Consider the following 13,209-nt stretch of genomic DNA (forward strand, 5'->3'; position numbering starts at 1 on the left):
GATGGAAAAGATGATTTGGGGCACTTTAAGAAATACTTAATTTCAGAGTAGCTGCAGCTGTTTAATGCACAGCAAATTAATACTGTTTTTCACTATGCAGAATCTGAGTAGTTTTAATATTTAAGGCATTGTTTTTCTTTAATGGTACAGGTGTGATCAGCTTTTAGATTGTCATGACTGAAATGTTTTAGAGACTGAAGTAATCTCTGTGCTTTTCAGCTTTCATGTTGGCAACACAGTTGAACCGTCTTGTTGAGGAAGAACGATTGTCTAGCAACTGTATTTGCCAGATTAACCGATTTATTGTGAACACTCTGAGAGATGGAAGGTATGTGGTATCTTTTTTTCTGTTCTATTGTGTTGTATATTGGGACTAATTTTTGAACAGACAAGTTCATTGGATGCCAAAATTCAATTAGAAGTCAAAAAGCTTTCAGCTAAGAATTTACAACTATTGAGTTCTGAACTCAGGCAACTAAAATGTGGCACCAAAAGGAGAAAAATATGGAACTGAACTGGAAATTTCACAGCAGGAAATTAAAGCCGAATTCAGAAATCTTATTTCTAATCTCTTCAGCAGCACTGATTTTAGGAGTCTCTTTTTAAGTATCTTTTAATGAAATGGGATCACTTATTAGGGCAAAAGAAGATATAATTAATTATGTAACACTGCCCTTTTTGCGGTCTTGAATCTTTCATAGTAAACACTTTCTTCAGCCAACAGAGTATGCTAAGTACCTACAAGATGCTACATGCTAGAGATACAGTGGTGAACAGAACTGTTATTCACACCTGATTAACCAGTGCTGAAATATGACGTTTTTTGTTGGCTAGCAGAGTCATATTTGCCAAATCTAGGGCAATTTAAAAGTCGAAATAAAAATAGGGACTCCCCAGTGGTCCACTGGTTAAGACTTTGCACTCCCAATACAGGGGGCCTGGGTTCGATCCCTGGTCAGGGAACTAGATGCCGCATGCTGCAACTGAAAGATCCTCATACCGGAACGAAGATCCTTCACGCGGCAACGAAGATCCCGCCTGCCACAACTAAGATGCTGCGCAGCCAAATAAATAATTAATTAAATAATTAAAAGTAAATAAGTAAATAAATAAATAGTAACAGACTGCAACCTACTGAATAAAATAAGAATTCATAAGTCCATACTGAATAAATGAATACGGGGGGGGGGACAGAAAGCTTTTTCTTACAATAGAATGCCATCTAAAAATGTAAATGGATTGATGGGATTAGAAAATCACCATTTGGCAACCGTCATAGTATTATTTCAGGCAGGAAACATTAATAGGTGCTATATAAGTTTCCTGTGGCTGCCGTAACAAATTACTGCAAATTTGGTGGTTTAGAACAACAGAAATTATTTTCCCTGGAAGTTAGAAGTTGAAGTCAGTTTCACCGGGCTGAGATCACGGTGTCGGCAGGGCCCGGCTCCTTCTGGGAGATCTCTGGGAGAATCCATTCCTTGCCTCTTCCAGCTTCTGGTGGTTGCTAGCATTCCTTGGCTTACGGCTGCATCACTCCAATCCCTTCTTCCATGGTCACATTACCTCTTCTCTGTCTATGCCAGGTCTGCCTCTGCCTCCTTCTTAGAAGGATATGTGGTTGCTTTTAAGGCCCATCGGATAATCTGGGATAAAATTGCCACTTCAATCCTTAGTTTAATCACATCTGCAAAGTCCCTTTTTGCTATATAAGGTAACATTCATAGGTTCCAGGGATTAGGACTTGAATATCTTTTGGTTGGGGGTGGTCATTTAGCCTACCACAGATGCTGAAACAAGTGGTAAAAACTTGATGGAGGAACAAGTTATTTATAGGGTAAAAGTACCTCCCCAGAGCATAATTATTAATTGTAAAAGGAAAAGAAGCAACTTTACAGTGGAGAAAGCTGGCAGACAGCACCTTATTCCAATGATTGACGTTAACATTACCAGTAATGGGACAAACAGAAGTCATGTATTACCTGGTAGGATACAGTGGGAAGAACATTGCATCAGTACTATTATATTCTTGCCAAAGATGCATAATCTGTATCTAATCGTGAGGAAGCCTCAGGTAAATTGAGGGACATTCTATAAAATAACTGATTTTCAAATTTCAAGCATAAAAGTAAAAGAGTCCTTCCAGATTCATGGAGTCTAAAGAGATATAATTAAATATAACAAGTGATCCTGAACTGGATCCTATTGCTATTAAGCATATCATTAAGACAACTTATGAAACTTGAATGGTTTCTGTGGATTAGATGGAAGAATTCTTTATGTTTCAAGTTCAGTAACTTAACCAGGCTATGTCTCAAATGTCAGTGGTTTCCTTTTTTTTTCCCCCGCCGGTGCATGGTGCCCTTTCAGTCTGCAGTTAGGAGTTAGCTCTTTCTTTTTGATGAGATTGTTCTGTTATTCCTTAATGATCTTTTCTGTTTCATTTGAGTTCCAGTTTTTACTTATGTTTCTGTTTCATTTGAGTTCCAGGATAACTTTGTTCTCCATGTATGTCTCCAGTTTGCTCTAGTCTTTTTTCTAATGCATGCATTGGATTCATTTAAGATTTTCCAACATATTATATATTATAGTTCAGTTTTTAGCTTTCTCTGTTCTGTTCCTTGATGTTTATAGTTTAAGTATTAGATGTATAATGATACTGCTTTTGTTCTGTTTTTTCCTTAACTTTTCAAGCGCCCTTTTCTTCTCAATCTCTTGTTTCATCTCATCTTTTGACTTTTATTGAATTCTTAGTCTTATTTTGTACACCACACTTGCGAAGTATTCCCTTTCTTGGCTTATGCTTTCCTCTAGATGGGATTGTTAATTGTCTCTGCCTCTTCTGTTCCTTTTATTTTTATACACTGTTGTGTGTTACATTGTTGCTATGTTATTTCTTTTTATCTTGTTCATGCTTAATGTGGACAGTTCTGTCCAGACTTCATTTGCTCTGACATAGTCTAGTCTAGGTACATCCCCTTGCCAACCTTCCCACTTGGGACCTGTTATCTTCCACTCCAGGCTACCTTGGAGTGCTTGAGTGGTGCTTTCTAGCCACTTTTCTCTCCTCTAGGGCATGGTATAGGGGAGGGTGGAGAGCTTTGCTGTGGTTGAATACTAAACCTCGAGCTCCATTCACTGCAGTCTAGGGTGGAGTTCCACTCCTGTGAGCTTTGCCTTATTTCACCGCCTCAGCATGGCTACATGCCGTGTGTTCCTTCCTGCCTCTGCTGAGAACCTGTGTGTGTACGACCAGGTTTATTCCTTACCTTGATGGTCAGTTAGGTTTTTTTTAATTTATTTTATTTATTTATTTATTTTGGCTGTGTTGGGTCTTTGATTCTGTGCGTGGGCTTTCTCTAGTTGCGGCGAGCGGGGGCCACTCTTCATCACGGTGCACGGGCCTCTCACTGTCGCGGCCTCTCTTGTTGTGGAGCACAAGCTCCAGACGCATAGGCTCAGTAGTTGTGGCTCACGGGCCTAGTTGCTCCGCGGCATGTGGGATCTTCCCAGACCAGGGCTCGAACCCATGTCCCACTGCACCACCAGGGAAGCCCTGGTCAGTTAGGTTTGATGGTCATTTAGGTTTATTCCCAACAGGGCTTTAGCAGTCATCCTTGTACATTTATCTTTACATGCTCATGCTGTTATTTCTTAGGAGTTGTGGGGATCAAAGGATGTCTGTTGTAGAAAGTATACCAATTAACATACTCATGAGCCTTGTATAAGAGTACCTGTTTCTGAATAGGCAAATACACAGACAGAAATGAGATTCGTGGTTTCCAGTGGTGGGGGAATGGAGAGTGACCGCCGTGGAGCACAGGGTTTCTTTTTTGGGGTGGTAGAAATGTTCTGAAGTTAGGCAGTGGTGATGCTTGCACAATTCTGTAAATATACTAAAAACCACTGAATTATACTTTTAAAGGATAAATTTTATGGTATGTGTTCAATAAACCTGTTTTTAGGGGGAAAAATACTTGTTTCCCCTTAACCTTGTCAACATAGCAGATATTACTGATTTTAAAAAAATAGTTGCCAGTCATCATTATTTTAACTTAAATTTCTGTATTATAAAAGGAAAACAATAGATATATAAAATAATAAATTCCCCTGTTAGTGAGGTCAAGTGTCTTTTCATATACTTACTCTTCCTACTTCTTCTCTGAAGAGCTTTTGATGATATACTTTGTCCTTTGCGTGTGTGTGTTCAGGGAGATGTGGAGGATGCGCTTTGTAAATCAGGGAGATCAATTCTTTGTTCGCTAATTCTTTATTAGACCTTGTAGTCTACCTTTATAGACTGTTTATGGTGTCTTGTGATGTGGAATTAAAGAATTTTTTAAAAGTTTAGTCAATTTTGTCCATTTTTTTCTTTATGGCTTCTGAATTTTGTATTTTGCTTAGGAAGCTTCCTGACTGGGTTATTTAAAAATACTTCTTAGTTCTTCAGACATTCTGTGGATTTTTTAAAATAGATTTTGGTTCATCTGAGGTTTTTTTTTTTTAGTTTTAAAAGCAGTGGGATTATTTTAAGTTATTTAAGGTTTTGATTTTTGTTTTTTATTGAAGTATAGTTGATTGAGAGTATTGTATTAGTTTCAGGTGTACAATGTAGTGATTTGATATGAGGTTTACTTTGATATAGGGTACGAAGGAGGAATTTAGCTTAATTTTTCCCAAATGGTTAGTCCATATCATGGAAGACTTAAGGAGCTTGGAAGTGGAAGCTTCCAAGCTTCCATGGAAGTAAGGAGCTTATTTTATTCTAAGTGTGATGGGAAGCTATAGGCTTTCGAGCAGGGGAGTATTGGTACAATTTGATTTAAGTTTTTTAAAGTTTCCAAGAGATTATTTTGATAGCTATGTGGAGAGTTGATGGTTGGTGACAAAAAGAGGTAAAGAGAGACTAGTATTCCATTTATCTGACTCTGTTCTGTTTGCCATCTTTTCCTTTGATCTGCTTGTCTAGTCTTGTGTCAGTGCCAGAGTTTGTTTTTTCTTTCTTTCTTTTTTTTTTTTTTTGGTGACATCTTGAGATATAGTCCATATACCATACAGTTCATCTATTTAAAGTGTAAAATAGTTTTTACTATATTCAGAGTTGTGCAGCCATTACCACAATTAATTTTAGAATATTTTATTGCCCTCCAAATAAACCCTGTACCCTTTAGATATCACCCCCAAACTCCCTATCCTCCCCAGCCCTAGACAACCACTAATCTGCTTTCTGTCTCTATAGGATTTGCTTATTCTGGACATTTCTTATAAATGAAGTCATATAATATGTGGTCCCTTGTGGCTGGCCTCTTACTAAGCATGATATTTTCAAGGTTCATGTTGTACCACATGTCAGTGCGTCGTTCCTTTTTATGGCCAAATAGTATTCCATTGTATAGATATGTCACATTTTGTTTATCTAGTTGTTTGGACGTTAGGGTTGTTTCCACCTTTTCGCTATTATGAATAATGCTGTAGACGTTTGCGTACAAGTTTTTGTGTGGACATGTTTCCGTTTATTTTATATATATCTAGGAGTAGAATTGTGTGTCAAATGGTAACTTTACGATTAAATTTTTGAGGAACTGCCAGACTATTTTCCAGAGTGGCTACAGTAATTTACATTCCCTCTAGCAATGTATGAGGGTTCCAGTTTCTCCACATCTTCATCAACACAGATAATTACATCTGCCATAGTGTTTCCAGGTAAAGTATCATCTGTAGAATATTTTAGTAACTTACAGACGATGTCTTCCTTTACTTTTTTCTCCCCCCAAATTTTCTTCGTAGTTTTTCTTTCTTTTTTTTTTTCTTTTTTTAGTTTATTTTTGGCTGTGTTTCGTCTTTGTTGCTGTGCGCAGGCTTTCTCTAGTTGCGGCGAGTGGAGGCTACTCTTAGTTGTGGTGCTCAGGTTTCTCATTGTGGTGGCTTCTCTTGTTGTGGAGCACGGGCTCTAGGTGCATGGTAGTTGCAGCATGCAGGCTAAGTAGTTGTGGCTCGCGGGTTCTAGAACGCAGGCTCAGTAGTGTGGTGCACGGGCTTAGTTGCTCCGCGGCATGTGGGATCTTCCCACACCAGGGCGCGAACGTGTGTCCCCTGCATTGGCAGGCAGATTCTTAACCACTGCACCACCAGGGAAGCCCACCTGGTAGTTTTTCTATATTTATTCTTCCGTACTTATTATTCTTCTTCCATATTTATTCTTTCAAGTATCAAAAAAAAAAAAACAAAAGTCCTGTCGGAATACAAAGAACTGCAGTAAATTTACATAGTATTTGATACTAAGTCCATTCAAGAATATGGTATGTGAATCCCTATATATCCTGTTATCCATCTTCAGATTATCACTTGATATCCAATCTTGTTTTATCTAAATGCCTTCCACATCTACCCTCCTCTATGATTTTGAAGCAAATCTCGGATATATTTCCTCCACAAATATTTTAGTATATATCTTTAAAAGGTAGTAATTCTTTTTTAAAAATTCCATTTTTACACCTAAAATATCAAATATTCTGTCACTGTTCAGTTTCCAACTATTTGTGTGTGTGTGTAATTAATTTGTCTGTATCAGAATCCAAAGTAAAGTTCTCACTGCAGTAGGTTGATAGTTCTTTTAAGTCTCTATGAATCTAGGTTCCTCCTCCATATCTTTTTTCCTCCCTTAGTGTTTGTTTGTTGAAGAAACCAGGTCATTTGTACTTCATCCTCATGCACGGTTTCCCATAGTCTGGATTTTGCTGGTTGTATCTTTATAAAGTTGTAATGTGTCCTTGTCATCTGTGTTTTCTGTAAGTTGATATTGGTGTATTCTTCTGATGTGCCGCTGGATTCTTCTTGCTGATATTTCAGTTAGGACGTATGTATATTACAAAATAAAATTAGTGGGTTTTTTTAGTGGGTTTTTTCTTAGGTTTTGGTATTAGGGTAATGCTAAATGATAATAAGCCTTCCATTTTTCTATGTTATCCAAAATTTGGATACTTTTGGAAGGTAGTTAAAATACCACTAAATATCTATCAGAGTTTTTAAAGTGAATCTGTATGTAATATTCAGAAACAGATAGTTTCAAGCTTATTTTATTGAAGTAATATAACCTTGTTACGAAAACTTGATAAAGGTAGCACAAATTGATCAATTGCATGTGAAAATCCAAACTACAGCAGTCAGACCATTTAAAGAATCCATCACAATGAGGTGGGGCCTATTATTGCTTAAATAATTGCTCCAGACCATCTACTCTTTTTTTTTTTTCCTTTTGGCTGCACTGTGCGGCATGTAGGATCTTAGTTCCCTGACCAGGAATCAAACCTGTCCTCCCTCCAGTGGAAGCATGGAGTCCTAACCACTGGACTACCAGGGAATTGAATTTCCCATCTACTATATTTAATGTCCGTCTCAACTGTGCTAATTCAGGCCCCGTCAGTTCTTCCTTCTGTTGTTCCCCCTGCCTCCAGTTGTGTTCCCCTCAGATTCCTTCATATTGCAGTCCTCTTTAAAATACGAGCGTGATTGTGACATTCTTGTTCAAGCACGTATTTAGCAACGACTGTGGACCAGTTGCTACAGTAGACGCTGGAGGATACCTGCCATTACTGAAAGTGCAGTTTAGTAAGAGAAATAGGTAATAAATAATGAATATACAACTAAAATATATCATATGTGAGTAAATAATCAAATAATGACCATAATTAACCCCAATATTAATAATTATATGCCAATATATATTAATTAAACCTGAGAGAAGTGACCTGAAGGAAAGAAGTGATGGCTGTAGAAAGGAGTATAACAGAAAACTGATCTAAACCAAAGATTAAGGAAGCGTCTGAATATTAGATGAGGCAGAATGAGAGACCATCACAATCAGAAAGCGGCGTGTACCGAGGCCTTGTGGCAGGAGAGAGCGGAATGTACACCAAGAGCTGGAAGGAAACAGATGGTGGAGAGCAGAGCACCACGGGGAAACGGCGCGAGATGAGCTGGAGAGGTTAGTGCGAGGCCAGACCTTACAGAGCCTTGTAGGCTGTGTGAAAAGGCTTTTAACTTTTGGCCAAAGGTCCTTGAGAAGTTATTGAAAGATTTTAATCAGAATTAAAGATGGACAAAGAATTGGAAGTTCTTAGTTAATAGTAATCACAATTAAAAAATATCTGTAGTCATGGTTTTCACTGGGAAAAGGTAATTGTTCAGCAAAGTGTATGTTTCTGAAAACAGATCATCTCTTGTGCCACATATTCTTGGGTTTAGTAATCTAAATTCTTACCACATCATTTGCTCCTTGAAGATACAGTATGTAGTAAGGACACTGCATTTTAATTAAGGAACTAGCTGGGAAATGAAAACCCTGCAATCATAAAAGCCCTTGATAATGATACAATGAAAGATTAAGGGAAATGTTTATGTAGGAATTGATATCATATGTTTCTCAAGTTATTCAGTAATGAAAAACAATTGACAAAGGGAAATAGTTTTATCACAGTGATTATTGGGGGAAGCTTTTTAAGTAGCTTGTCGTTTGAAGGGCTTCTGAGTTTATTTTTTCTAACATGTTTCTATTTGTTTGCCTTTGTAGGAGAGTGATTATTTTGATGGAGTTAGAAGTTTTGAAATCAGGTGAAGAAGTTGGATTAAAGATTGGCAATCCAGTGCCCTATAATGAAGGTAAAATGTTTTTTACAGGTTGTAGCACTCAGTTGAATACCTCTTCATAGATTTGGAATTCTTCCTTTTCATATAGTTTGATTTGTTACTCTTACTAAAACTAGTGATTTGGGAGTCTAGTGACCAGGTTATTCTTTCATTGTTTTCCTTTTTTTTCAATACTGAAGAAATGATGGTAGGACTCTGTAAAGGAAAACCTCTCCTCTGTTTTTCTCTACACACAACAGTCATACATACTTCTGGCTCTTCTGTGACCAGATGTATGGGGTTTTTTTTCTTCCCCCTGATAAGCAATTCTCCAGTTCTCTGTGGACACCAGCTGGGTCTCCTACAATTCAATTTAGTTCTGACACTAGCTACCTGGAGTTAGCCTCAGATTTCACAGGGTAAGGGCTCAGTTCCACTGGACTGCCTCCACCCCTCACACCCGCTCCCCTTCAGTCCAGAGTCCAGGCTGGGACTTCCCTGGTGGCGCAGTAGTTAAGAAGTCACCTGTCAATGCAGGGGACACAGGTTCGAGCCCTGGTCCGGGAAGATCCCACATGCCGCGGTGCAACTAAGCCCGTGCGCCACAACTGCTGAGCCTGTGCTCTAGAGCCCACAAGCCACAACTACTGAGCCCACACTCCGCAACTACTGAAGTCTACGTCTCTAGAGCCCGTGCTCCACAACAAGAGAAGCCACCACAATGAGAAGCCCGCGCACCGCAGCGAAGAGTAGCCCCTGTGCGCCGCAGCTAGAGAAAGCCCGCGTGCAGCAACAAAGACCCAATGCAGCCAAAAATAAATAAATAAAATTTAAAAAAAAATAAAAAAGTAAGTCCAGGTTGTTATCTGTGCTTCTGACCAGCTAGCTGTAAATTGTAGCTTCCTACAACTCCCTCCTCAGGTTCAATTAGAGTGATTTGCTAGAGTGGCTCACAGAACTCAGAGAAACAATTTACTTACTAGATTACCGGTTTATTACAAAGGCTATAACTCAGGAACAGTGAGGTAGAAGGGCAGGCATAAGGCGAGGTATGGGGAAAGGGGTGCAGAGCTTCCATGCCCTCAGGGTGTGCCATCTGCCTTGGACCTTCATGTGTTCACCAACAGAGGCTCCCCAAATCCTGCCCTTTGGGGTTTTTATGGAGGCTTCCTTACTTGGGCATGACTGATTGAATCATTGGTGATTAGTTCGACCTCCAGCCCCTCTAGCAGTTATTTTGAATATCTTAGTCTTTAATGTCGGTCTCCCAAAAGGGGAAGAAGAGAAAAATGAAATGGGAAGAAAGAGTGCCAGCCCTTTAAATCCCTGGAAGGCACTGCATCAGAGGGCTTAGGGCTTGCAACACTGGAGGAAGCAACCGCAGTGGTCACTGTCTCTTTGCACCTCTGTGATCAGAAGCAGCATTCACAGCACAGATCCCCAGTATGTGGAGGACAGGGTCCTTTCTGCCCACCTCAGTTCCAGAAACTGTGTGCAGGCTGCTCCAGGAACAGGTCCACTGCTGTGTGCCACATGGCTGAGGGGTGGGGAATGGGTAGCTGTTACTGTGCTAAGGGCTGGTATTGGTGGAAATTCACCAACCAAGCCTTCCTTTGAAGTTGCAAGCCTTCTACAGACTTCTGAATTCAAAGTAGTTACAACAGACGAATTCTGCCAGGGCAGTTGTAGTCTAGGTTGAGAGATAGATTCCTAGTGCTTCCTACTCTGCTGTCTTTCCAGAATCCTTTCAACAGTGATTATCTCTTGATAATAACTTTTATTTTCTTGTGAAAATATATAGGAAAGCGCAATGAAATCAGAAAAATTTAATTACTTTAAACAAGAGAGACAATAATAGTTTAGAAAAAAAGTCAAAGAATCATCAAATCACTGACTCGAGAAGGTTTGTCTGCCCCTCCATCAAGTCAAATAAACATAAAATTAGAGGGAATTACCTGGTGGTCCAGTGGTTAGGAATCCATGCGCTCACTGCTGAGGGCCCGGGTTCAATCTCTTGTCTGGGAACTAGGATCCCACAAGCCGTGCGGCACGGCCAAAAAAAAAAAATTAGAGCCTCATTGTTCACCAAGATAAATTCCAGATTTGTTTAAAAAGTTAAAAAATGAAACCATTAAAAATAAAACTAGGGACCTCCCTGGTGGTGCAGTGGTTAAGAATCCACCTGCCAATTCAGGGAACACGGGTTCGATCCCTGGTCCAGCAACATCCCACATGCCGTGGAGCAACTAAGCCCGTGCTCCACAACTACTGAGCCTGCACTCTAGAGCCCATGAGCCACAACTACTGAAGCCCGCGCGCCTAGAGCCCGTGCTCCGCAACAAGAGAAGCCACTGCAATGAGAAGCCCGCACGCAGCAATGAAGACCCAATGCAGCCAAAAATAATTTTAAAAAAATAAGTAAATAAAGAGAATGGGGGGCTTCACTGGTGGTGCAGCTGGTAAGACTCTGCGCTCCCAATGCCGGGGGCCCAGGTTCGATCCCTGGTCGGGGAACTAGATCTCACATGCATGCCGCAACTAAGGCATCCCCATGCTGCAACTAAGGAGTCCACATGCCGCAATGAAGATCCTGCATGCCGCAACTAAGACCTGGCACAGCCAAAATAAATAAATAAAAATAAAATAAATATTTTAAAGAAATAAAAGAGAATGGGGCTCTATAAATGGATTGGAATAATTCACAATATTTGATTACATTAAAATTTAAAATTTTGCATGTTAGAAATAGAAAGGTGTGCAAACATAAACTAGGATAAAATAGTTACAAAAGATAAGTCTGACAAAGTGTTAGTCTTTAATATTTACTAAATTTTTTACAAGGGAAAATTTTTAAATATTTATTATTATTATTGATATTATTATTTTCAAGGAAAAATTCTCCAGTAGGAAAGCAGGCATTGGATGAGAAGAAACACTTCACAGTAGAAGGAAAACAAATGGCCAATACATAAGAAAAAATATTAACCCTTACTGGTCATTTTTGTCTTGTTCCTTTAACTATTATGTCTTGTTCCTTTAAGTATTATATTATGTTAGCTGTAGGTTTTTCATCGATTCTTTTTATCACTATGAGGAACTTTACTTCTATTCCTCGGTTGCTGAGAGTTTTTATCAGGAATAAAAGGTGAATTTTGTCAAATTTTTTTCTGTGCCTGTTGACGATCATATCGTTTTTCTTTTTCCATTGGTTAATTACATTCATTAATTTTTGAATGCTAAACCAATCTATGATTTCTGGGGTACGTATTATGTCATGATCTCTTTCTACTTTTTATGTATTGTTGGATTAGATTTGCTAAATCAAGCAAATCCACTTGATGTGATTTTGTTTAGAATTTTTTTTTTTTTTTAAAGAAGACGTTGAGGGTAGGAGTTTATTAATTAATTTATTTATTTTTGCTGTGTTGGGTCTTCGTTTCTGTGCAAGGACTTTCTCTAGTTGTGGCAAGCGGGGGCCACTCTTCATCGCGGTGCGCGGGCCACTCTTCATCGCGGTGCGTGGGCCTCTCACTATCGCGGCCTCTCTTGTTATGGAGCACAGGCTCCAGATGTGCAGGCTCAGTAGTTGTGGCTCACGGGCCCAGTTGCTCCGCGGCATGTGGGATCCTCCCAGACCAGGGCTCGAATCCATGTCCCCTGCATTAGCAGGCAAACTCCCAACCACTGCGCCACCAGGGAAGCCCTGTTTAGAATTTTTACATCTATATTATGAGGGGTATTGGTCTGTAATTTTGTCATACCTTGTCTAATTTTGGTATCATAGTAATCCTGGCCTCAGAGAATGAGTTAGAAAGTGTTCCCTCTTAAATTTTATGCAAGAGTTTATGTGGAATTGGTATTAATTCTTCCTTAAATATTCCGTAGAGTTTACCAGTGAAACCATCTGGCGCTGATACATATATATGTTTTTATGGAACGGCTTTAAACTACAAATGCAGTTTCTGTAACAGATACATAGTCATTCACATTGATTGTGTGTTGCAAGAAATCTGACCACGTTATTTAAGTTGTTGAATTTATTGGTCTATATCAAAGTAAATAGAATAAATGTTCCAATTAAAAGGCAGAAACTATTAGATTGGATAAAATAAATATAGTCCCTTATTATCCTTTCAGTGTCTGTAGAAACTGTGGTGATGTCGCCTCTTTTAGACCTGATATTGGTGATTTGTGTCTTTTTTTTCCCTGATAAGTCTGACTAGGGGTTTATCAATTTTATGGACCTTTTCAAAGAATGAAGCTTTTGCTTTCCATTGTATATATAGCCCACATCTTTTTTTTTTAATTTATTTATTTTTTTACTTTTGGCTGTGTTGGGTCTTCATTGCTGTGTGCAGGCTTTCTCTAGTTGTGGCGAGCAGGGGCTACTCTTTGTTGCGGTACGCGGGCTTCTCATTGCAGTGGCTTCTCTTGTTGCGGAGCACAAGCTCTAGGCACGTAGGCTTCAGTACTTGTGACACACGGGCTCAGTAGTTGTGGCTTGTGGGCTCTAGAGTGCAGGCTCAGTAGTTGTGGCGCATGGGCTTAGTTGCTCCATGGCATATGGGATCTTCCCAGACCAGG

General features: G+C 39.3%; 1 protein-coding gene across 1 annotated transcript in view; it reads left to right on the plus strand.

Moving 5' to 3' along the window:
- Positions 1–13,209, plus strand: part of RPA1 (replication protein A1) — a 53,222-nt gene that overhangs the window by 15,507 nt on the left and 24,506 nt on the right. The window contains exons 4-5 of the mRNA XM_082861064.1: positions 220–328; positions 8,570–8,658. Coding sequence (XP_082717190.1) covers positions 220–328; positions 8,570–8,658 — 198 coding nt within the window. The remainder of the gene's footprint in view (positions 1–219; positions 329–8,569; positions 8,659–13,209) is intronic.

The sequence above is a fragment of the Leucopleurus acutus genome (assembly GCF_964270905.1).
Source record: "Leucopleurus acutus genome assembly, chromosome: 19".
NCBI classification, from domain to species: Eukaryota; Metazoa; Chordata; class Mammalia; order Artiodactyla; family Delphinidae; genus Leucopleurus; species Leucopleurus acutus.